Genomic DNA, 24,855 nt, shown 5'->3' with positions numbered 1-24,855 from the left:
CTGACTGGATTCATGTTTCAATTAAAAACAGTAATATGCACCTTCAGGTAAACTTTACCTTTCTAAACGTGTGTGCAGATTCGTTTATGTCTGTGAAATCCGACTAAAGAGATAAGTGTCTGATGTTCAAGTATCTTAGGATCTTGTTCAGGAGTGAGGGTAAGATGGAGCAGGAGATTAACCGGTCTGTTGTGGTAAAGAGAGAGCTAAGCCGAAAGGCCGGTCTACGGTCCAACCCTCAGCTGTGGTCATGAACTTTGGGTAATGGCCCGAAAGAACGAGATTGCAAATACAAGCGGCTGAAATGAATTTCCTTCGCAAGGTGGCCGGGCTCAGCCTTAGAGATAGGGTAAGGAGCTCAGAGTAGAACCGCTGCTCCTCCACGTCCAGAGGAGTCGGTTGAGGAAGTGTCCAGGAGGAGGCATCCTTACCAGATGTCCTATCCGCCTCCCGGGTTAAGAGTTCCGGGCATGTCCCACCGGAAGGAGACCTTGAGGCCGACCCAGGACACGATGGAGGGATTGTATCTCATGTCTGGTCTGGGAACGCCTGGAGCTCTGGAGGAGCTGGTGGAAGTGGCCGGAGAGAAGGCCGTCCGGACTTCCCTACTGAGGCTGCTGCCCCCGCGACCCGGATCCGGATCACCAGAAGAAGACGAGATGAGACATGTCTGATGTTAAAGAGTCAAACTGCGACCTGCGTTAAAGCTGCGTCTCCTCCATATGAACTGGTAGAAATTACCTTCTGTAAAGTGACTCTGGCAAAAAAAAAAAAAATAATAAAATCCCACCCGGAACAAAGCGTGCTCCGTATAATTACTGCAGAGAGCAGCTAATATTTCAGCGCCTACGTCCCCCCGGAATATTAATCATGTCCCACTGGGGTTTCTTTGTAAATTAAGGGTCTAAATGACTCAAAAAAAAAAAAAAAGAACAATCAGTTTTTAAATGTATCTCAGGGAGTCTGCAGCCAGGGATGGATTAACCTGGTGGGGGGTAACAATGAACTGCTAGACCCCTATTAACCCCCCCATGTTCTTCTACTGCCTGTGCATTGTGCTCAGTGTGTCCAGGCTGAAATGAATGCTGATTGAAATTATTATAGGTTAAATTATTATAGGGTTATGCAACATTTTTGAAGTTTGAGAGTGTCTCAGCAGTAGTTCATAGGAGGGTCCGTCCTGCACCACAGTAAGGATTATGGCTCAAATGTCTCTACTTTTATTAACCTTGGTGATCGTCCGACTTTCACTTTGTCAAATACTTTGTTCACGACTAAATATCAGTTAAGGACACGTCTTAAAAACCCTCCATATGATGGATGGGTTCCTCCATACGGGATTAAGGTTCTGATCAAGGTTTTTTTCCTGCCACCGTTGCCTCCAGGCTTGCTCCGGGTGTTGTAAAGCATCTTGAGACAATTTGTATTGTTATTGACGCTTTATAAATAAAATTGAATTAACCACGAATTCATTATTCAAATTATTTCAGCGTTTGACGTGTTTAAGGGCAGATGAAGCTTCAGGGGGAAGGTGACAGCAGTTAAGTGACCTGTGATGAAACGGTTCGATCGTCCTCCATCTATTCGTCGTAGCTGGTCTCTAGTGGACGTTCCAGGCTCTGGTTGTCTAGGTAACCCTCTGGTTGTCTAGGTAACCCTCTGGTTGTCTGGGTAACCCTCTGGTTGTCTAGGTAACCCTCAGGTATATTGACCCCAAATGTTTGTGATGGAAAGAAGCACAAGATAAAAAATATTGGTGGTGTACGGACGGAGTGTGTCAACGACGATCCACGTCCCTATCAGCACGGTGGGTTTGGTGGTAGGAACCAAAATGGTCGTCACTGAACGTGTGGGGAATCATACACCGATTAGCCATAACATTATGACCACTGACAGGTAAATAACATTGACCATCTTGTGACAGTTCAGTGTTCTGCTGGGAAACTTCTGGACCTGGCATTCATTGGTGTGGATGTTACTTAGACATGTAGCACCCACCTAGACCAGACCAGGCACCCCCACCCCATAGCAATGACACTCCTTGATGGCAGGCACCCCCACCCCATAGCAATGACACTCCTTGATGGCAGGCACCCCCACCCCATAGCAATGACACTCCTTGATGGCAGCAGCCATCCCCAGCAGGATGCAGCCACAAAAACGGTTTAGGAGCAACTCAAAATAACATGAAGAACAGCACAAGGTGTTGACCTGGCCTCCAAATTCACTAGATCCCAAACTGATCAAGTATCTGTGGGATGATCCACAGAGGCCCCTCCCCTCAAAGACCCCCCCACTAACAACAGGACACCCTCAGAAGGCCCATGTCCATTGGTGTATATATGTCAATCAACCATTGTTTAAACGCTGAGATCATTTACAGTTGGTACTGTAAGTTATTGAAGACTTAAAGCTGGATTATTAATATTTGATTTCTTGTAATAATTGATTGATTGATTGTGTAAATGCTGTTTTAGCACCAGTTGTTTCTTGGGTTGATGTGCACCCTGAGATCCAGCAACATCATTTTTGTCCCTGCAACTCCTCAGACGGTTAAACCAACCCTGACATTTTCCTGACAACACATTTAGCAGCGTGGTTGCTTTTGCTTTAGAAATAAATAACATACGGTCCAGTTGAGTGGAGATGAATCCATTCAGAGTTAAACGGTGACCTCATTTCTGTGAATTCGTTCAAATTGTATTTTTATGCTTCACGACTCCAGTTCTTTGTGGAGAATCATAATCTCCAGTTGCAGCCAGACTTAATTGCTCAGCTGTAATTAGCTGGAGGCTACTTTAAAACTGCCCATTAAACTTCTGATGTCTGCTTAAATAAGTTTCCTCATCACGTATCGCGGCCGGTCTTGTTGTGGATCGTGACATACGCAGCGTTCCTCTGTTTAACGACCCGACCGAGCTGGTGTTCCTCTGCCGGGTGCTTTAAATGTTTTATCAGTCAGACGCTGAGCGACATCCGGGACGCGGAGTTGGACGCAGACAGCGGCAGACATATGGACATGTCCACGGAGCAGATGGCAGCGAAGCACATATACTGTCAGAGTGGGAGCTCGATGCAGAGGAAGGATGAGAGGGAGGAAGAGATATTTCAGGAGACAGACACAGAGCTTGAGGACATAAAACGTCCTCCACAGGCTGTTAAAACACACACATAGAGACAGAGAGTGTTGGTTAATGGGATCTGAGCCATCTGGACGTTTCCAGGGACGTCCATCTTTTATTCTGTAGGGACACGTCCTCCATTATTACTGTTAGTCTACAGAAATACTGATGAAATAGTAATGGTGACGTTAGTGGAGGTGGCAGCAGCAGCAGCAGGAAGCATGTTAGCATGTTAGCATGTTAGCATGTTAGCTGTTAATATTTTACATGATAAATAATCAGCTGGAGACGTGGACGTCGTGTTGTCTGTTCACACGTTATAAATACACAAGAGAACCAGAGTTACATCAGCCTCAGTCTTTAGATGTGTGTGTTTAATTGTGTGTATTTAGATGTGTTTGTTAATGTGTTTAAATATGTGTGTTTCAATGTGTGTGTTTGTTAATGTGTGTGTTTTAATGTGTGTTTAAATGTGTGTGTTTGTTAATGTGTGTGTTTTAATGTGTGTTGTAATATGTGTGTGTTCAAATGTGTGTTTGTTAATGTGTGTGTTTGTTAATATGTGTGTTTTAATATGTGTGTTAAGTGTGTGTTTGTTAATGTGTGTGTGTTAATGTGTTTGTTAATGTGTGTATTTGTTAATGTGTGTATTTGTTAATGTGTGTGTTTGTTAATGTGTGTATTTGTTAATGTGTGTGTTTGTCAATGTGTGTGTTAATGTGTGTATTTGTTAATGTGTGTTTAAATGTCTGTGTTTTAATTTGTGTTGTAATATGTGTTTGTTAATGTGTGTGTTTAATGTGTGTTTAAATGTGTGCGTCTTAATGTGTGTGTGTTTAAATGTGTGTTTGTTAACGTGTGTTTGTTAATGTGTGTGTTAATGTGTGTATTTGTTAATGTGTGTTTAAATGTCTGTTTTAATTTGTGTTGTAATATGTGTTTGTTAATGTGTGTGTTTACTGTGTGTTTAAATGTGTGCGTCTTAATGTGTGTGTGTTTAAATGTGTGTGTTTGTTAACGTGTCAGTGACGCAGGAACAATTACATCATTCATCGACCTGGGAAATCATTTTAGAGACGCTCCACTTAGACCGAGCTCCAACACACACACACACACAAAACCTTATGTTTCTATCTTTGTGAGGACCATCCGTTGACATTATTCGTTCCCTAGCCCCCCCCCAACCCCTCCCCCTTCACCCCAACCATCTCTACTAAGAGCCTACTCATTAAAACTTAATCTCAGCCATAACCTCGTCCTAACCCTGACCATTATCAAAACTAACCACGCTCATTAAAACGCCTCGTACGTAATCTTTGATTTATTTAATCAATTAATCCTTACCGTCTTCAAATATCAACTTCAGTTCAGTTCAGTTAGAATAACATGAGTTAACGTTAGTTCAGAAGTTACTTTATAATAACAGAAGGTAGCTTAAGATAAGATAAGCTCAGATAACATCACAATTAAGTTGAGATAAGATAAGAAGTCAAGACGTTAAGTCAAAATAAAAACATTAAATAATGAACAAAAAATAGAAAATATTTTATACAAAAGAAATGGTAAAGTTAAACTATAAATATTCAACTTTGTTTAGCTATTGATCATTTGAACCCTAAACATGGTTAAATATTGCCTCACCTTAAACCTAAGTGTGTTTTATCTTATAAACTGTAATAATAATTCACATCATTTAAAGGTGACAGAGAATGAAAAAACGTTTTTACCTTGTCTTAGTTGAATAACGGTAGTCTGCCCGCATTCACGAACATACGAAAAGTGCTAGACATTCTGAACATCTCCGTTTCATAGAAATTCCTCCTTTAGAAATGTCAGCCAGAAAATGGCCCAATCTGAACAACGGATACATATTACGTAAAATGCATCTCACTGCCCCCCCACTCTCATTCAATTCCCTCCCCTTCAAAATAATTTGCATACATCCGCCCTCTCGCCTCCAACGGGAAGTACATTGCAGCAGTGCTTGCGGAGTTCAAGGCGAAATGGCGAGTCGCGTTCCGAGGTGTGCTCTTCCAGGCTGTGCAAGCGGTGTGCAAACTTTCCATTACATTCCCACCGAAAGAAATGCACGAGATGCGTGGCTGCTGTTCATTTATAATCGGATTCCAACTACATTCAACCACAGACTGCTACTTCGTTTGTGAACGGCAGTCTATGGCGAAAGATAAATTATTTTCTGGTCCCGATCGACTTGTGCCTTGGATTATACATATGTTGTTTTTCAGAATAAAAAATGATTTTACATGTCAAGAATGTCACAGTTTGTCGCAAGATAGTTCAGTAAAACGCTATGGAAAATACGTAATTAAACGAACTACAAGTCCCGCATGCTGGCGCGTACAGAACCGACTAAAACTCCCTTCGGTAAGTAGAGGGGCGGGACTTCGGCTCTCTATAGCGAAGTTTACATTCTTTTGAGTGGCAGCAAATGCAGCCAATCAGCGTCAAGTGCTTGCATTTCATAATGAGGTTGCCAGTTAAGCCCGAAGGGGCGCCAAATAGGTGCAAAACCACGCGTTTAAAATCCCCCACCCTAATATAGCTTTCTGAGAGAGGTTTTTAGGAAGCTTCTAAGGCATTACAGACCCAACCAAAATTTTTTTGTCTGCATGTCACATCACAGATCAAGGATAAATACCCCGTTCAATCATTCTATGTCACCTTTAATTCTGCTTAATTTCTTTCACAGTTAAAACTTCTCATTTTATTATAATTCTGTAAAATCAAACATTTTGATTAAAATTCCATCTGCTTCATTAAACAATTATATTTGGTGTAGTTGAAATCTTCTATGATTTGATGACCTTTTAAACTTAATTAAAACATGATATGAATACACAGACTGGAATATTTAGTTTTTATTGTCCTACAGGAAATAAACCAGCTATTACCATACAGAGAAGAGTAAATATAATATAAACTATGCCTGTGTTTTAACATATCGTTCCCAAATGTGCCTTACTCAAGTGTTACATATTTATATATATATCTATTTAAAACCTTTTAAAGTGTCCCCATGAGGACAACATGGTACCACAACATTAGTAATGGGACCACAAGTAGTCCCCACAATGTAATAAAAACAAGAGCACACACACTCATGCTGCTGCCAGCTGAGCTCACCTTATTGTGATGAAGCTTTTAGTGTCGGTTTACTGACAATTTAGGTCAAGTACACACACACACACACACACACACACACACACACACACATTGCAGCGTGAAGGAACTTTTTTTTCTTTACAGCTGATTCAGGTCATTAACCAGCTGGGACAGGGAGTGTGTGTAGAGGTGTACAGGATAAGTGTGTGTGTTCCAGCCTCATAGCGTTGCTGCCAACAACAGATACAGTGGTTACCTGTAGTAACTCCAGTTCTGTGAGAACACGCTCGCTCACTCTGATTAAAAGTTATTGGAAACAACATATTTAATTGCTTAATACCATAATTTGTGATTCTAGAACATATAATTATATCTGTAGCTGTCACTGTTTATTAAATTAAATGTGTTTGAATCAAATAATTTGCTTTCAAAGTGAACAGCATTTATTTGAGAGAGTATTTAGATCGTAACTAAACTTAAATCTGCTTCCTTTCTACTGCCCAGCAGGGGGCGACTCAGACGAGGTCTGATTGTGAGCAAGTCTACGAGAAAACGATCCTAATTTTCACTTCATTTATAACCTCAGAAAACATTCTCCTAAGAACCTCATGGTCTCAACACTTGTTTCAAGCCTTCTTCAATCAGACAGAGTGTTCATTTACTAAATTATGACTAGATTTAAAGTAAAATATGCGATAAAATAGATAAATTAGAGCCATGACTCACTCCAGATCCAACTTGCTCTTCCAAATCCAGTCACGTTTGGCTCCTAAAAACCAACATGTGGACGAGTTGTGACGTCACAGTGGTCCACGTCTTTCATACAGTCTGTGCTTATCAGTGAATCTTGAGCAAATTAGGCTGCACAAGCTTTATAAATCTTAGTACAATGAATTTGCTGACTTAAACGAAATAATAATAATACCTAGCAGACACTGGACGTGTGTTTGTGTCAAGCAAACCTGATGTTTATTTTTATGTTATTTTGGAAGGACATGCTGAATATTTGAGTCGACTCTACACTACAACACACGGATGAATTGAAATTTATGTTGTGTCAAAGGTCTTACATGAAGGAGCTGCGGATCCAATTCTTATCAATCAGCCGCAGGTGTTGCGAGGCGGCCGTCTGGTTGCCTGACTGATTCAATTCTTATCCCTGCACCTGGAAAAGAATCAATCTTGACAGAAGTCTCGGGGTTCCTTCACAGCTGATCCAGACACAGATTCATCTCAGTTCTTTTAGTTCAGGTCCAGTTTGTGCTCACACTGAATTTCTTATGATTATCTCTTCTTTTCTTGGTGGGAAAGTCTCTATCTCTGCAGTTTAATGGAGCTCCTAATGGAATCATAATTTCTGTCTTAGCACCCACAGAGAGACCGGGTTAATCCTGCAGACGTGTCTTATCAGGGCTTTTAGTTTTATTACTTTTCCCGGTGCAAGTCGCATCCTTCCTTCTGCTGCTCTTACTGCACAGAAACCAAATTAAAACTGGTTTGAACGTTTAAAAAAATAAACCACACGCCTTACCTTTGGTGCATTGAAGACATCCTGGCAGATTGAGTTGACTTGATCGTGTCCTCGCTCCTGACAGGATTCCTCCCAACATCCGAGACATCGTTTACTGCACCGGGGTCAGTCTGATGGACGAGGATGTGTGGGAGTTCATCTGGATGAAGTTCCACTCGTCCAACGCCGTTTCGGAGAAGAAGATCCTGCTGGAGGCCCTGACGTGCTCAGACAACACCTTCCTCCTCAACAGGTACAAGTTTTGTTTCTGCTCTTTGGGAAACGTTCGAAAAATCTTGTAAAGGCACAAAAACATCAAACGAGGGATTAGAGAGCTTGTCTTTCAAAATCAATGGGATTGATTTTGAACACTGACTTAGAAGTTACTCTGTGAAAGTTGCATTTAAGGAGCATCTGAGGTGCACAGAGTATTTTCACAAGGCTTCATGGCTGAAGCATCCAAGGACGAGGGGGCAGCTCAGGGTCAAACTCTTCATCCTAACAAAACATCTTCCTTAAGATACAAGATTTTAGACGAAGAATAGACTCGAAGATGTTTGTTAAGAATCATAGACTGTACAAAAAGTGGATGCCATGCATGTGGAGCTCCCCCTGGTGGTTGGCTATAGAATAGGTCATTATTTAGGCCCCGCCCCCTCTCCGTGTTAGTGGATGGGACGTCAAACATTTTAGGTAGTTAATATAATGCTGATATATGTTCATTTTTTATTTATTTTTTTTAGTTATTTTAGGTTATAAAAATGGGATGAGACATCATGATGATTGACAGTTGCCACTGACAACCGCTCTATGAAGCAGCCCCGTAGGAATATGAGAGTAGAATTTTTTTTTAAAACAAATAAATGCAGCATATAATCCAACATTTCCTTTCTAACTGGTGGAGGCAGAGCAGAGCGCTGTGTTAATCAATCACTAATGAGTCTAGAGGAAGTGTGGGCGGGTCCTAGATAACGTGGCTGGCTCATATCCCTGGGATATTATTCAGTTTGACCAATGGGAGGAGGTGGAGGTACATCGTCCACAATAGAAAAACACCAAAAATTACCATTTCTACTACGTATCAAATACTTCCATCACATTAATTGATCTTAAGCTGTTTATGGTCGTCTGACTCCCCAGAAATACAACTATACGCAGACGATAACGGCTGTGATTGGGCCGAAGTTCATTTCCTTGTTGACGTGTCTCAGCGGTCGGACAAGGACAGAAAATTCTCACCTGCTCAGCCTTCAACGTCCTCGTTCTGTTGATTCACATTTTTTTGAGAGTTCAAAACCAAAAGTGAAATACCAAAAAGTACAGGGACGAGGAAACAATAACCTTCAACAAAAAGTTTTTTTAATTTCAGTAACAACCTCCAGATTCTTCTGATGTTTGACAGGAAGCATTCACTCACATTCTCTACAGAAAGTCCTCACCAAACTTGGATTAAAATTTATTCTGCATTTGTGCAGAAACGTGTCTGTTTGGTGCTGGACAGCGACTTAACCCTCATACCTGATTTTAAAATAGTTACGTTGTTACCACTAAGGGACAAAAGTGTCCTCTTTTAAAATGCCATAAAAATGGCATATGTTAATATTTTTTTCTGCTTTTTTTGACATAAATCTTTTCATCTACTTCAGTCCTAATCATAAATACCAAATGTTTGATTATTTTCAATATTTTAACCCTTTATATGCCAGTGTTTGTGATGGCATCCAAAATTCATCGTAAAAAAACACACAGAAAATGAAATATTTTCAATAATCTGAATGCAAAACTGATTTTTCTTGGGGGGATTATTAGAGCCTTGGATATGTCAATGAACAGTAGCAAGACTGATTTTGATGGATTTTTAGTTTTTTTGTAGTGTCAGATTTACAAAAATAGTTACGTTGTTACCACTAAGGGACAAAAGTGTCCTCTTTTAAAATGCCATAAAAATGGCATATGTTAATATTTTTTTCTGCTTTTTTTGACATAAATCTTTTCATCTACTTCAGTCCTAATCATAAATACCAAATGTTTGATTATTTTCAATATTTTAACCCTTTATATGCCAGTGTTTGTGATGGCATCCAAAATTCATCGTAAAAAAACACACAGAAAATGAAATATTTTCAATAATCTTAATGCAAAACTGATTTTTCTTGGGGGGATTATTAGAGCCTTGGATATGTCAATGAACAGTAGCAAGACTGATTTTGATGGATTTTTAGTTTTTTTGTAGTGTCAGATTTACAAAAATAGTTACGTTGTTACCACTAAGGGACAAAAGTGTCCTCTTTTAAAATGCCATAAAAATGGCATATGTTAATATTTTTTTCTGCTTTTTTTTTTACATAAATCTTTTCATTTACTTCAGTCCTAATCATAAATACCAAATGTTTGATTATTTTCAATATTTTAACCCTTTATATGCCAGTGTTTGTGATGGCATCCAAAATTTATTGTAAAAAAAACACACAAAAAATGAAATATTTTCAATAATCTGAATGCAAAACTGATTTTTCTTGGGGGGATTATTAGAGCCTTGGATATGTCAATGAACAGTAGCAAGATTGATTTTGATGGATTTTTAGTTTTTTTGTAGTGTCAGATTTACAAAAATAATTACGTTGTTACCACTAAGGGACAAAAGTGTCCTCTTTTAAAATGCCATAAAAATGGCATATGTTAATATTTTTTTCTGCTTTTTTTTACATAAATCTTTTCATCTACTTCAGTCCTAATCATAAACACCAAATGTTTGATTATTTTCAATATTTTAACCCTTTATATGCCAGTGTTTGTGATGGCATCCAAAATTTATTGTAAAAAAACACACAAAAATTATTATTTTCAATAATCTGAATGCAAAGTGGATTTTTCTTGGGGGTATTATTAGAGCCTTGGATATGTCAATAAATGGAAGCAAGATTGATTTTGATGGATTATTATTAGTAGTATTAGTATTGTTTTTTTGTGCTGTGTACAAACAACTCCCATTGAAATCCAATGAACCTACTGTTTTGTACTTTGCACCTGCACCTGTGTGTCTTTGAAGTAAAAGGATACATGTTATAGATCAAACGCCTCAATTAGACACATACTGCATCACCGTGTGGTACGGCAGCACTATGGCCGGGACCCCAAACGTCTGCAGAGAGGATCACCAGGACTCTACTGCCCTCTCTGCAGAATATCTACAAGCATAGAGTCCGCAGGAGAGCTGCCTCCATAACTAAGGACCCCACCTGCCCCCAAGACAGACTGTTCACACCCCTACCTTCAGGAAGGAGGTACAGGAGTGTGAAATATAAGACCTCGAGACTTTTCTTCTTCCCCACTGCCATCAGAGTCCTCAAGAGCTGACAGGAGTCTACAATCACAGACTAAAATCATGCCATGTTCACTTTCCAGCTTTTGTTTACATTTTTTCAGTACATTGTTTTCATTTCATTTGCATATCGATATTTGCACTTCGTCTTCATCTTCTCGCGCTTATCCGGGTCCGGGTCACGGGGGCAACAGTTTCAGCAGGGAATCCCAGACAGCCCTCTCCCCAGCCTCTTCAGCCAGCTCCTCCGGAGGAACCCCCAGGCGTTCCCAGGCCAGACGAGAGATGTAATCCCTCCATCGTGTCCTGTGTCCGACCCGAGGTCTCCTTCCGGTGGGACATGCCCGAAACACCTCTCCCGGGAGGCGTCCAGGAGGCATCCTTACCAGATGCCCTAGCCACCTCAACTGACTCCTCTCGATGTGGAGGAGCATTGGTTCCTCCACGTCGAGAGGAACCGATGCTCCTCCATGTCGAGAGGAACCGATGCTCCTCCACGTCGAGAGGAACCGATGCTCCTCCACGTCGAGAGGCGGGGAGGAGCATCGTGTCCTGTGTCCGACCCGAGGCCTCCTTCCGGTGGGACATGCCCGAAACACCTCTCCCAGGAGGCATCCAGGAGGCATCCTTACCAGATGCCCTAGCCACCTCAACTGACTCCTCTCGATGTGGAGGAGCATCGGCTCTACTCTGAGCTCCTCCCGTATGTCCGAGCTCCTTACCCAATCTCTATGGCTGAGCCCGGCCACCCTACGAAGGAAACTCATTTCGGCCGCTTGTATTTGCGATCTTGTTCTTTCGGTCATTACCCAAAGTTCATGACCATAGGTGAGGGTTGGAACGTAGATCGACCGGTAAATTGAGAGCTTCGCCTTTCGGCTTAGCTCTCTCTTCACCACGACCGACCGGTTAAGTATCCACATCACTGCAGATACTGCTCCGATCCGCCTGGTGATCTCCTGCTCCCTCCTACCTTCACTTGATACAATATTTGCACTAGTTATCTTATATTTTTGTATTATATGTATCTTTTTATATTCTAATTGTAAGATTTTTTTATATTCGTAGGCATTTGGGTGGACGGCAAAAGAAGAATTTCATTGTACAGGGAAACATGTTTCTACACTGACCACATGAAAATAAACTCTTTGAATCTTGAACATACACATGCGCACACACACACACACACACACACACACAATCAATGCAAGGATCCCTTTCTCCTCATGACCAATAACATCACTTTTATATCATAAGAAACTTGGGAGCTGCAAATCACAGCAACTGTGGAAAACACATTTGCAAAGTTCACACATCCTTTTGCTGCAGTTCCTGTGTATGAGGGTGAACTGAACTCATACACATGTACACACACGCACAAACACACACAACATTCCTGATGCCATTCATGTACTTTTCTGTTCCACATTTTTAAATATTTATGTATTTATGTTTTACTTCTAGAGCGATCGAAGTTGTTGGACACTGCACTCCTAACTGAAATGCATTGTATGTAATGCATTGTGATGCCATCACAAACACTGGCATATAAAGGGTTAAAATATTGAAAATAATCAAACATTTGGTATTTATGATTAGGACTGAAGTAGATGAAAAGATTTATGTAAAAAAAAGCAGAAAAAAATATTAACATATGCCATTTTTATGGCATTTTACAAGAGGACACTTTTGTCCCTTAGTGGTAACAACGTAACTATTTTTGTAAATCTGACACTACAAAAAAACTAAAAATCCATCAAAATCAATCTTGCTACTGTTCATTGTCATATCCAAGGCTCTAATAATCCCCCCAAGAAAAATCAGTTTTGCATTCAGATTATTGAAAATATTTCATTTTTTGTGTGTTTTTTTACAATAAATTTTGGATGCCATCACAAACACTGGCATATAAAGGGTTAAAATATTGAAAATAATCAAACATTTGGTATTTATGATTAGGACTGAAGTAGATGAAAAGATTTATGTAAAAAAAAGCAGAAAAAAATATTAACATATGCCATTTTTATGGCATTTTAAAAGAGGACACTTTTGTCCCTTAGTGGTAACAACGTAACTATTTAGATTACACTGTAAAAATAGAGTATTATGGGATTTGTTTTTGGAATATCAAAATTTGTTCAAAAATACACACCTTGACCAAATATCATAGCAGCAAGCATAACCAACACTGAGTAATCAAAAAAATAAAATCAGAAAAGGACACTTTTGTCCATATCAGGTATGAGGGTTAATCAGAGTTTGTGTAAAAACAGAAAATATTCGCTGCTTCTGCTGGAAACAAGATTAATGAGACTCACCGATAAGTTGTGAGCCGTGAAACCAAAGCAGGAGTGGAGAGTCATTAAAAACACACGTCAATAACTACAGATTGTGTTTTGCTCCATTGTTAACATGAAATATTGATCTGTGCAGCTTTAACAACTAGAGAGAGACGATTGATTATTAGGCTTTAGTTTACTTTTTAACATTTTGTTGTTTTTTTTGTTGATGATTTTAGACGTGGGTCGGTTCACGTCTCTGCAGCTTTATCAAATAATAGAAACAAAACTTTGGTTGAATACCTGGGATTCCTTAACTCCAGTATCTGCTGTGACCTCTTTGTGCAGCAATAACAGCAGCTAAACATTTCCGGTAACTGCTGTACAGTCATCTAAGGGCTAAACACTCCCACTCTAAACATTCATTTGCATTTTTCGTCTCTGCAAACTCGTTTAATTTCCGCCTGGATTTCCTTCCTTCCATTAAGACGCCAAAGTTTTTTTTGTAGGTTATTTATTTATAGATGCAGTATGTGCGTTTCTGCAACTTAAGCTGCGTTCAGGGACACATTCAAGACTCAGTTAGGAAAACACAGATTTGTTGTTCAGTCTTTAAAGTTTTAATTTTTTATGTAAAGTGACACAAGTCTGAATTTTGAGCCTTTGTTTCTGTTATATCTCTATATATGGCCCTGCTACCGTTAGCATGTAGCTCCAGGAACCCTCACAGACTCTAAAAATCAAGCAAAATTTCTAAAACCAAACATTTTTAAGAAGCTTCCTTTTAAAACGGAAATATTTAAATCTAAACATTTTCAGTAACTGCTGACCAGTCGTCTACAGCAGCTTGGAAGACTTTCAGCTTCATTGCTTCTGTTCTGAGATGTTGGTGGGTTTCCTCACATCAACTGCTTGCTTCAGGTCCTTCCACAACATTTCTATTGGATTAAGGTCAGGACTTTGACTTGGCCGTTCCTAAACATTCATCTTGTTCTTCTTTAACCGTTCTTTTGTAGAACCACTTGTGTTCTTGGGCTCGTTGTCTTGCTGCATGACCCAGTTTCTCTTCACATTCAGCTCATGGACAGATGTCCTGACATTTTCTTTTAGAGTTCACTGGTAGAATTCAGAATTCATTGGTCCATCAATGAGGACAGGACGTCCTGGTCCAGATGCAGCAGAACAGGCCCAAACCAGGACATTAGCACCCCCATGTTTGATGGAGGGATGAGGTTCCGATGCTGGAATGCAGTGTTGTTTCATGAAGTCCGGCCAGCAGTGTGTATGTGTGTGCAACCAGGTGTGTGTTACAGAGTGTGAAGGCAGTATTTTATCAGGGGTAAACTGTGGCTATCTGTGGTGGAGAAAAATACAGAGGATGGATATCACACACGCTCAAAACTGTACAGTTAGATGGATTGGGGTGTGTTTGTGTGTCTGCTATTGATTTTCCAGCCGCAGTAAACTGTTCTGCAATCAGAGAGGTAGTACTGCATGTTCAGATAGCAGCTATCACACACACACACACACACACACACACAAATCAAAAACCACGGCACAGAAACACACTGATTGGTCACACAGGAAATGGTTTCAGCACAGAGGGATTGTGGGAAAAGATAGAGAAAATTGATTTTGGGGTTTAATGAAAAGACGGTGGCTGCAAACAAACAGCTAACACACACACACACACACACAAACTGAAAAACAGTGGACACAGAAAGTAAAGAAAGATGAAATGGTGAACTAGTTCTGCTCAGTCATAAATCTTGTAATTACTTGTTTTTATTGTGTTGACGTGTCTGAATGATCAGTTCTTGTGATTTATCTGAATCTGAATTATTTAAATCCCTGGCAGCTTGAAGTAATCAGATTACTTTAAATCATGTAAATGTTTCACAGGATGTTTCAACAGGACTCTTGACTCATCTCTTGTTTTATGTCTCATTTGTATTTTCTTGTTTTAATCAAGTTAAAAACTTATTTAAATAAAAACGATTTCTCAGTCAAAAGCTCAGTCTAATGCACTGATATTTATTAATGCTCATGTTTGTTCCATTCTTATGCTTATCATATAACATGATCGTATATTAGCATAACAGCTACGTGAAGTAGTCATATTTAGCATGTTGATTGTTTTCTCTTTGTCTACTTTCAGGATTTATTTAAGATCTTTGACATTTTGAGTAATTTTTATGCAGAAATGTAGAGAATTCTGAAGGTTACAAAAACTTTTATGTTGATGCTCATGTTTTTTCTTCTTTTTTAAAAAAATGTGTCTTATAGTCTAATTACTATTTTCATAACAGCATTAGTTAACAAAGTAAAATATCTATATTGACTTTAACATTTAACGTAGCTGAATATGAGTCGTAGCGTAACATTTGTTGCTATGCTAGCCAAAGTAAACATTTTCAAATATAAGTTCTTCTTAAGTAAAATCTTTAGCATGCTAATATGTTAGCACACATTGGACCCATCGTGGTTCTTTCAACCTCCTCATCCTCGTCTTTGCGTCTCCCAGGTTACTGAACCTGTCCCTGACCTCTGACCTGGTCCCGGAGCAGGACGTGATCGACGTCATCATCCACGTGGGCAGAAACCCTCAGGGTCGAAACCTGGCCTGGAAGTACTTCAGAGAAAAGTGGGACATCCTGAACTCGCGGTGAGAAGCGACGGAGCCAACCCCGAGTCCGTCCTCCGGGTCGTGTACGCGTTGATCTTTAAATACCGAGTGTCTTTTTATGTCCTTTCAGATACGGCGAGGCGTTGTTCATGAATTCCAAGCTCATCAGTGGAGTCACGGAGTTCCTGAACACTGAAAAAGAACTCAATGAGGTAAACACACAAAAACACACTCTGCTGCTGTTATTTAACTCTCCTCTTTAGGTAGAAATGTGAGATTTACTGAGGAGAATGGAAGGAAATTCAAGTGTGGCCTTCATCAGCAGTGAGTCCAGTATAAACGCGTCTATTCACTGGCAGCAAGACCTTCACTTTATTCATAGCGTGTTTTCTCTGGAGGCTCGCCACTAAATCAATATTCCGTTTATTGTTGATTATTCCCAAAGAATAAAACAACAACTAGAGTCTGATTAATCCTGTTAATTACACCTCTGTTTAATCACTCCACAGCTGGTTCCTCTATTGTTTGGTCGAATGAAAAGATCCTCCACTAAAAGGAGAAATTAGAAATCAGAAATGAAAGCAAAAGCGCTGTTGGCGTCTCTGAATGAAAATCAATCCTTTTATGGGTTTATTTTTTTTTATTTTTTTTTGTGACAAATACTTTTTGTGCGCCACTTTTGTTGGTATGGTAACAAATAACTGCCTTCGACGTGGAGCTGAAGCCTCCGAACAAAAAAACATCACAAATTAAAAATGTGACACCTGAACGCCACGAGTGAAACGAGTGTGGCCTTTTATTTTATTTAGAAACTGAGGGGGAAAAAAAGTGTGTGGTGGGTGACTCACACATGGGTGGAGAGAAAGTGAAAAGAGGAAAAAAGTAGAAACTGAAATTATAGACGGAGATGATGGCAGGAAGAGACGAGGGGATAGATGGAGGAGTTAACGATATGAGCTGGGATGGATTTTCTCCACCGCTTCACTGAATCTGTCAAACTCTGAATAACGTCAAGTTTCCTCTTCAGTTTTTAAAAATCTAATTAATTCTCCTCCTTCAACGAAGTTTCTCTCCTTCTCACCTCAGACGCTGGAAACTTTCCATCAAACTGTCCTTTTTTTTTTTGTGAACAACTTTTTTTTATTGCTTTTCGAGGAAAACAAGTACAAGTAAAAGGTACATTGCAATCTAATAGAAATTAAGAAAAGGAAAATAATGGATAAAAAAAAAAAAAAAAAAAAAAAAAAAGAAAAAAAGGACCAGGCGACGACCCCCCACCCCCCCAAATTTGGATCTATATAAAACTCTTACAGGATAAGACAGACCATGTTTCAACAAGAGATGCAAATAGACAGAAATTACAGCAATTCCTTGATCCTATCTGCCATTGTTTGCCATGCTAGAATAGTATCAGCTCCAGCACCGTGCATTCTTGCCACTGAAAGCTCCATATTTATTATGTCAATGTATGTGTTAATCCAATGGGGCTTGGTAACTGTATGTGGAGGTTTCCAGCGCAAAGCCAGCATCTTTTTGGCAGCAGTGATGCCCGTTAGGAGGATACGTCTTTTCCAGCATGCCAATTTTAATGAGGTGGTATCATTCAGGAGTAACACAATGGGAGAGCATGGTACAGTGACTTCAAGTACATTAGATAAAGTAGAACAGACCTCACCCCAAAAAAGCTTCACATCCTTACATTCCCAGTACATATGTAAATATGAGCCTGTAAGTCCATCTGAGCACAGGGTGCAATTTGGGGATGATAAACGTTTCATGAGAAAGTTTCTCCTCGGAGTGAGGTAAGTCCTGTGGATATAATTGAAATGGATCTGTTGATGGTTTGGATTTTTAGAAGCAAAGACAATTGAGGACCAAATCTTTTCCCAGTTCAATGAGTCACCTCCGATGTAGTGCTTCATTTCGTTAGACCACACATGTACAATAGGGAGGGTTTTATAAGAAGCGTCCCGGATAAGTGAATAAATTCGGGAAACCAAACCTCTTTTACGTCCTCTGTTGACCAGTATGGAGTGCAAAGGGTGAGCAGTAAGAGGAGAATTCCATGGCACTCCATACGCTTTCATAGATGATCGTAGTTGAAAGTACAGAAATAAAGATGATCCAGGTAATTGGTAAGACAGTCTCAAATCATTAAAATCACGAAGCCCATTCTCATTATAAACATCAGCTAAAACATGGATACCCCTAGAGCTCCAGTCTGGAGATGAGAATGGGAACCCCCCAGTGAGTAGGGAATAATTATGAAAGAGTGGACTATGCGTATGCCATTTGCGTGTATTCTTAGAATCCTTCTCAGCAATAACCCATGTTGATAAGAGGAAACTCATTATGGGACCAAGTCGCAGCTTAGCTCGTTTCAAAGGGACAGTGGAGTAAATCAGATCCTCTAGCCTGTGTGGGGATGCTAGGTTCTTTTCTATAGGTTTCCAACACGGATCAGAATTGGGGTTAAGCCAATCTGTGAGTGGTCTCAATACAAATGACCAAAAATAATATTTGAAGTTGGGCACGGAAAGACCACCCTCTGTTTTGTCTCGTTGAAGTGTAGTTAACTTCACACGCGGGCGATTCCCTCCCCAAATAAACTTAGAAACCAGAGAATGTACTTTTTTCCAGTAGTCAATTGGGGGTGGTAAGGGCAACATCGAAGAAAAGAAATTTATGCGTGGTAAAATATCCATTTTAATTATTGACACGCGAGCTTGTACTGATTTTGGCAAGTGAGACCATCTATTTAGATCCGCCTCAATTTTATTATAGATGCCCTGAAAATTCTTGTTGGCAATAGTAGTTAAAGAAGGAAAAATGTCCACCCCCAAGTATTTAAATTGTTTGACCACTGGGATATGCTGAGGTAATGAGCTCAGGTTCAATTTAGAGTTTAAAGGGAGAAGCGCAGATTTAGTCCAATTGATTTTATAACCGGATAGAGAACCAAATTCGTGAAAAGTATCCAGAATATGCGGTAATGATAAGGTTGCTCTGTCGAAATATAATAATATGTCATCAGCATATAGCGATATGAGGTGTGTGGTGTTGTTAAAAGTGATGGGGGAAATATTTGGGTGTTGACGAATTTTCTGTGCAAGGGGCTCTAATGACAAAATAAAAAGAAAAGGGCTTAACGGACATCCTTGTCGGCACGAGCGTGACAAATTAAACTTGTTTGATATAATGCCATTTGTGTTAATCATTGCAGATGGGTTATTGTATAGTAGTTTAGTTAACTTAATAAAAGTTGAACCCAATTTAAAGCGCTGCAGAACCATCCACAAGTATTCCCATTCTAGCCTATCAAAGGCTTTTTCTGCATCAAGGCTCAATATTGCACATGGAGAGGGAATATCCCTGGCAGCATGAATTACATGAAGCAGACGCCGTACATTGTCAGAAGCAAGTCTTGATTTCACAAAACCTGTCTGGTCACTATTAATTAGTGTGGCTATGTGGGGTTCTATTCGAGAGGCTAGTATACGGGCAAAGATTTTTATTTCTGCATTAAGGATAGATAATGGTCTGTAGTTCCCACATTTCGTGGCGTCCTTATTGGGTTTGGGTAGTACAGCAATCAAGGCGGCATTCATGTCATTGAAAAAGGAACCAACTTCAATAGCTTTATGAATCATGGCTAAAAAATATTGTCCCAGTTCTTCCCAAAAGGTGAGATAAAACTCTGGGGGTATCCCATCCCATCCCGGAGACTTGCCTGTTTTCATACCAGCTATAGCACCTCTCAACTCAGTCAGAGTGATTGGCTCTCCCAAACGCAGAGCATCTACTTGCTCAAGTGTGGGAAGCTCTAAATCTTGTAAAAAGGATTCACAATTAGTTTTGTCCAATGAAATTTCAGATTTGTATAGCTCTGCATAAAAATTTTGGAATGCAGTGTTAATTTCCTTGGGAGCAGTCAACAGATTTTGGTTTGAGCTGATAGCTGCAATGTTGGAAAACTTTTCACATTTTTGCAGACTAAGAGAGAGCAGGTGACTTGGTCTCGAGCCGTTAAAATAATAGTTCCTTCTAGTCCTATGAATTTGAAATTCAGCCCGTAATCTCAAAATGTTGTTCAACTTAACTCTGACTGTGTCAATTTTCTTTTTATTGTCATCTGTGGCGCCAACCCCCTGCTGAGCCTGTTCAAGCCTTTGTAATTCGTTTTCAAGTGAATTAATTTTGTCCAGTCTAGTTCGATTGAGATATGATGCAAAGGAAATAGTTGTATTTCTCACAAACCCTTTAATTGCGCCCCACAGTACTCGAGGGTCCTCTACTGAGTTAGCATTCTCTGAGATAAATGTTTTAAAATTATTTCTAAAATGGACACAGTAATCATTGTTTTTAAGTAATGTGGTATTGAAGCGCCATCTCGTGGCCTTAGATGGAGTCCTGGCAAGTGTGAGCTGCGATGTGATAACACAATGGTCAGATAAAGAGTTAGGATGAATCACAGCTGAATGAATTTCGGTGTATAAGGTTGCAGAAGCCAGTAAATGATCTATCCTTGAATAGGTCTTGTGTCTGTATGAATAGAAACTATATTGTCTTGAAGAGGGGTTAACAGCTCTGTATAGATCTGTGAGACTAAAATCGTCAACTAAACCTTGGAGGGCAGTTGTTGAAGGAGGGATATGTTGAGATGGTGCACTAGATCTATCAAGAAAGGGATCAAGGACAGCGTTCATGTCAGCGCCAATAATAACTGAAAAGTCCTGTAGGTCATATAAAGCCTTGCTGATTGTGCCAAAAAACTCTGGGCTAAAATGATTTGTGGCATATATACACAGAAATGCTATTCTCTGACCATATATGTTTGTTTTAATGTAAGCAATACGACCATCATCGCTTTCATAGCTTCCAACTATTGTTAAGGATAGGCTACGCCTCAATACCACCAGGGCTCCACGGCTCTTGGAGTTGAAAGTAGCCGCAGCTGAAGTATAGTAATAACGGTTCGACAAGCGTTGTTTGTCAGAGTGTTTAAAATGTGACTCCTGAATGAAAGCCACGTCAATCTTGTGTCTTTTAAGCCAATCAAGACACATTGAGCGCTTAATAGGGGCATTTAAACCATTTATATTCCAGCTAGCAATGTGTAACATAGACATTATAACAGATAAGGCTGGGCAGAGTTTTGTGTTCCTGTATATGAGTTATAGTCAGAGATATGGAGATCCAAATATTCAACCCCATGTCGCCAAAAAGAAAAAAGGAAAAAGGAAAAATTCGAACTCGCATCTAACATTGAAACATATAACAAGGTGGCAGTGGCCACAGACAGAACACCCACTATATGGGCACCTGAACTGAGAAAGCTGGCTATCATACATCACGAAAGCCCGCCCCTCCATCCCCCACACAATATTCTGTATAACCAATCGGTCATAATGTAAATTGAAAATTATCCATCAAAGTTAAGAGTTATTGAGAATATTAACCAAGCAAAAAATATCAAACTCTACTGCAAAACTGTAATTATTCATCCATATCACCTGTTGGAACTTGAATCACTAAAGTGAGCATTATAATAAACCAACAAAAAACAGCATCCCTCATTTTAGCAGGAAAATAGAGTCACAGTATCTTCAAGTATGCTCTGAGGTGTGTTATTATGGTTGCATGGGATAATACTTCCGTGTATACCAGTACATCAGAATCATTCGTCAGTCCGCCGGCCGGGTCTGAGCGCCGAGGAAGTCTTCAGCCTCTGCCTGGGTCTCAAAGAGGTGCACTTCTGATCCGCGGGACAGCTTTAGTTTGGCCGGGTAAATCAGGAACGGAATAAAACCGAGTTTCCTCGCTGTCTCCATCGCTTGAGAAAATGAGCGGCGCCGTTTGATGGTGTAGTTACTGTAGTCCGCTGCAAAGCGGATCTCTTTGCCGTTGACATCAGTCCGAGAGCCTCTGGCTGCCTTCAGGATGCGGTCCCGGTCGGTGTAACGCAGCATCTTGCAGATCAGGGTGCGGGATCCGGTGTTGCGCTCTGGTCCTATACGATGAGCCCGCATCACCTCCATCTTCATACCGGTGAGAGCGGGGAACCATTTGGTGAGCGAGGATGAAACAAATCCCGCTGCGTCGCCGTTTTCAACTTTTTCTGGCAGGTTGATAATGCGAACATTATCCCTGCGGGACCTGTCCTCTAACTCCGCCAAGTCTGCTTCAAGTTTGCAGCAGGTAGTTTGGAGAGACTGCTCGGCTTTAGCCAGCTGTGTGGAGAGCCCATTGTGGTCTGCTTTCAGCTTCTTAATTTCGTTTGAGTTCTTCGTTACCTCTGTTTTTATGTTGACCAGCTGTTCTTCAAATTTCGCAAATTGTTTCTCGATAAAGACTTGCTGCTCTTTCATTGCGGAAGTTAGCATGGACGATACAGCTAGCTTAAATGTCTCAAGCTTTTCATCGTCTTTCAGAGGGTCAAACGCGATTTTGCTTCTCAAACCTTCAGCCATCGTATACACGGAAGTTGCGGAGACTCCGGGCAAGGAGATGTTCAGTTAACGATGCGAGACAGATGGATAATATGTAAAAGTTCGGAGGGGGAGGGCAAGAGCAACCGCGCTACGCAGCCATCTTGTCTGCAGGTCACGTGCGATCTCCATCAAACTGTCCTTTTAGAAGTCGGTTTAACTTTTTAAAAGATTAGCTTGGGATGTGTCTCTTTAGCTGTAATTAGAAAAGTAAAGTCTTGATTTCCTAATAAATCTGTTATGTTCCCTTTCTATTTGAACCAAAACACCAAATGAAAATGCAAACTCGTGGCACATAACGTCACAAATCACATTTTTGCTTTTTTGTTTTTTCTAGTCAAGTGTAAATGCAGTTAGCGTCTAGGTTTATTTGGATGTACTGTACTGCAGTTACCGAATTTTCTATCTATGTATTCTTAAACAGCGTTAGCATCTACTTTTGTGGTAACAGTTTGGGGAGAGCCATAAACTAAACCCCTACCAAGAACCTTTGGGATGAACTGAAAAGCCGACGTTCCCTAGTCTGGACGCCAGATCAGGCTCTGTGCAACAGAATTTCTTTTTCTTGCAGTGAAAAACAAAGAGGGCATGGCTTAATGTGGTGATGGACAGATGAGTAACAGTGGTCATACACATTATCAGAGGGTTAAGATTAGAATTAGTTCTTTGTATTGATTGAAACAAGCCCAATAACATAATCTAGGTAGTGTTGATAGTCTGGTAAAGAGCCTGGAGGCAGATATCAAAACACAAAAAAAGCCCCTTGTTCACAAATCATTCTACTTTTAGCCACTAATGACAGATCAGCAGTTACCGGGAACTTTTCTTAAATTCTGCACATCATATTCTTGTTCTGGGTGTTTCTGTTGTGTCTCCGTGGGTTACGCTAACACTACACTTCTAAAGTTTCAGGAGAATTGTTCAACAACGCCATGAAACTTTTAACTTTTTGATTCAGACCTAAAGTAAACCCAGAAATTAGCTGCCTGGAGCGGCCATTTTGCTAACCACATTCAGTATTCCCATGTCATGACGTTGTTGACCGTTTTTCAGTTCTGATCTTCTTCTTACTTCTCTGTCGTCTCCTTTTCCTTTCCTTCCTCCTCATTTCTTCCCATCCCTGTTTTCCTGTTCTGTCTTTCCTCAGTTGAAGGAGTTCATCCAGTCCAGCGGCGTTGGGGCGGGGCCTGCGTTGCCACGAGCACTCGAGATCGTCGAGGGCAACGTGCACTGGCATCGCCTCCACCGGCGGCAGTTCTACCAGTGGCTACGCAAACCTCCAAACCCCGCCCTCGGCTAACGCCACGCCCACCAGCTAGAGGGAAACGACTGCAAACTGACTGCTAAGCTAATGCACTGCTAGCTCACAGATGCAGTCAGAGAAGAATGGGGAAAAATATATATAACAGAATGAGGAGGCTGACTAGCATGACTGGATGTTCAGCTGGTTTAGTTTTTAAAGAAGTTAAATTTTTAGACCGGACTGATTATTTGTTGCTCACTCAACACGTGGCTGATGTGGTTAAACTGGTTTCTGTGCTGTGAAAGACACACTTAGATGCAAGCTAGCATGTAGCTAGCATCAAACTACTTCTACAGAGAGAAGAATCATATGTTAGATGGACAATATATAAATAGGTAGCGACAATGAGGACGTCTGAATTTAAACTAAAACTCATGATTTGAACAATTCCAAACATTAAATATTTTAGGCGTTACACAACAAAATCCAAACATAAGATAATCTGAAGATGTAAAATACCTGCAAAGCGTTTTGTTGCCATTATTCTGCATATTAATTCACCTCATGGTGCCCTGTTTCCAAAGCTAATCACCTAATTTATCAACTTGACAGCCATAAGTGGTGGTTTTAAAGGGCACAGATGTTTTGCTCTGGATTTCAGTCAGTTTTTGGTAGTTTTTAAGAACTTTCCTACCATGTTAAAATATTATGACTCAGTTTTTAGCTTCTCCTGTTTGAGGTCTGAAAATCCGGACCAACACAGACCATTTAATTGTCCAAAATGAACCTTAAAGCAACCAAAACACCTAAAATATTCCGACCAAAACGCTCTGAGAGGAAAAGGCTCCATCTTTGATTTTCTTGTATATTGATTGACTAATTAAAAATGAAACTCGGCTCCGATCCAAATTCTTTTCCAACCAAAGATTCAGAACAGTTTGAGTCGGACCTTCCCGAGTTGACGGATCTAAAGCAGCTGACAGTGGAAGGCGGATTTGCCGGCAGTCGGTCATTGAACAGAGCCGTAATTAACGCTACACGAGCACTGTGTCCTCTGATCACAGCACTCGGAGGACTCATTCACACTCATTAACTCTCCACAACATTCAAACCGCTTCAGAGAGAATTTTAAGAGCTGGCCG

The 24,855-nt window shown here is 40.3% G+C and overlaps 1 protein-coding gene across 1 annotated transcript in view; it reads left to right on the top strand.

The window, feature by feature from the left end:
- Nucleotides 1-23,938, top strand: part of LOC311508575 (thyrotropin-releasing hormone-degrading ectoenzyme-like) — a gene marked incomplete at its 5' end in the record, with an annotated part of 167,396 nt that extends 143,458 nt beyond the window's left edge. The window contains 4 exons of the mRNA XM_084573398.1: nucleotides 7,841-8,008; nucleotides 15,881-16,021; nucleotides 16,113-16,194; nucleotides 23,618-23,938. Coding sequence (XP_084429524.1) covers nucleotides 7,841-8,008; nucleotides 15,881-16,021; nucleotides 16,113-16,194; nucleotides 23,618-23,770 — 544 coding nt within the window. The 3' untranslated portion in view covers nucleotides 23,771-23,938. The remainder of the gene's footprint in view (nucleotides 1-7,840; nucleotides 8,009-15,880; nucleotides 16,022-16,112; nucleotides 16,195-23,617) is intronic.
- Nucleotides 23,939-24,855: the final 917 nt, after the last annotated feature.

Source organism: Chelon labrosus (assembly GCF_963514085.1).
Source record: "Chelon labrosus genome assembly, chromosome: 23".
In the NCBI taxonomy this organism is placed as follows: Eukaryota; Metazoa; Chordata; class Actinopteri; order Mugiliformes; family Mugilidae; genus Chelon; species Chelon labrosus.
Note: the sequence above shows the minus strand (reverse complement) of the source record. Positions and strands in the feature narration are given on the sequence as shown.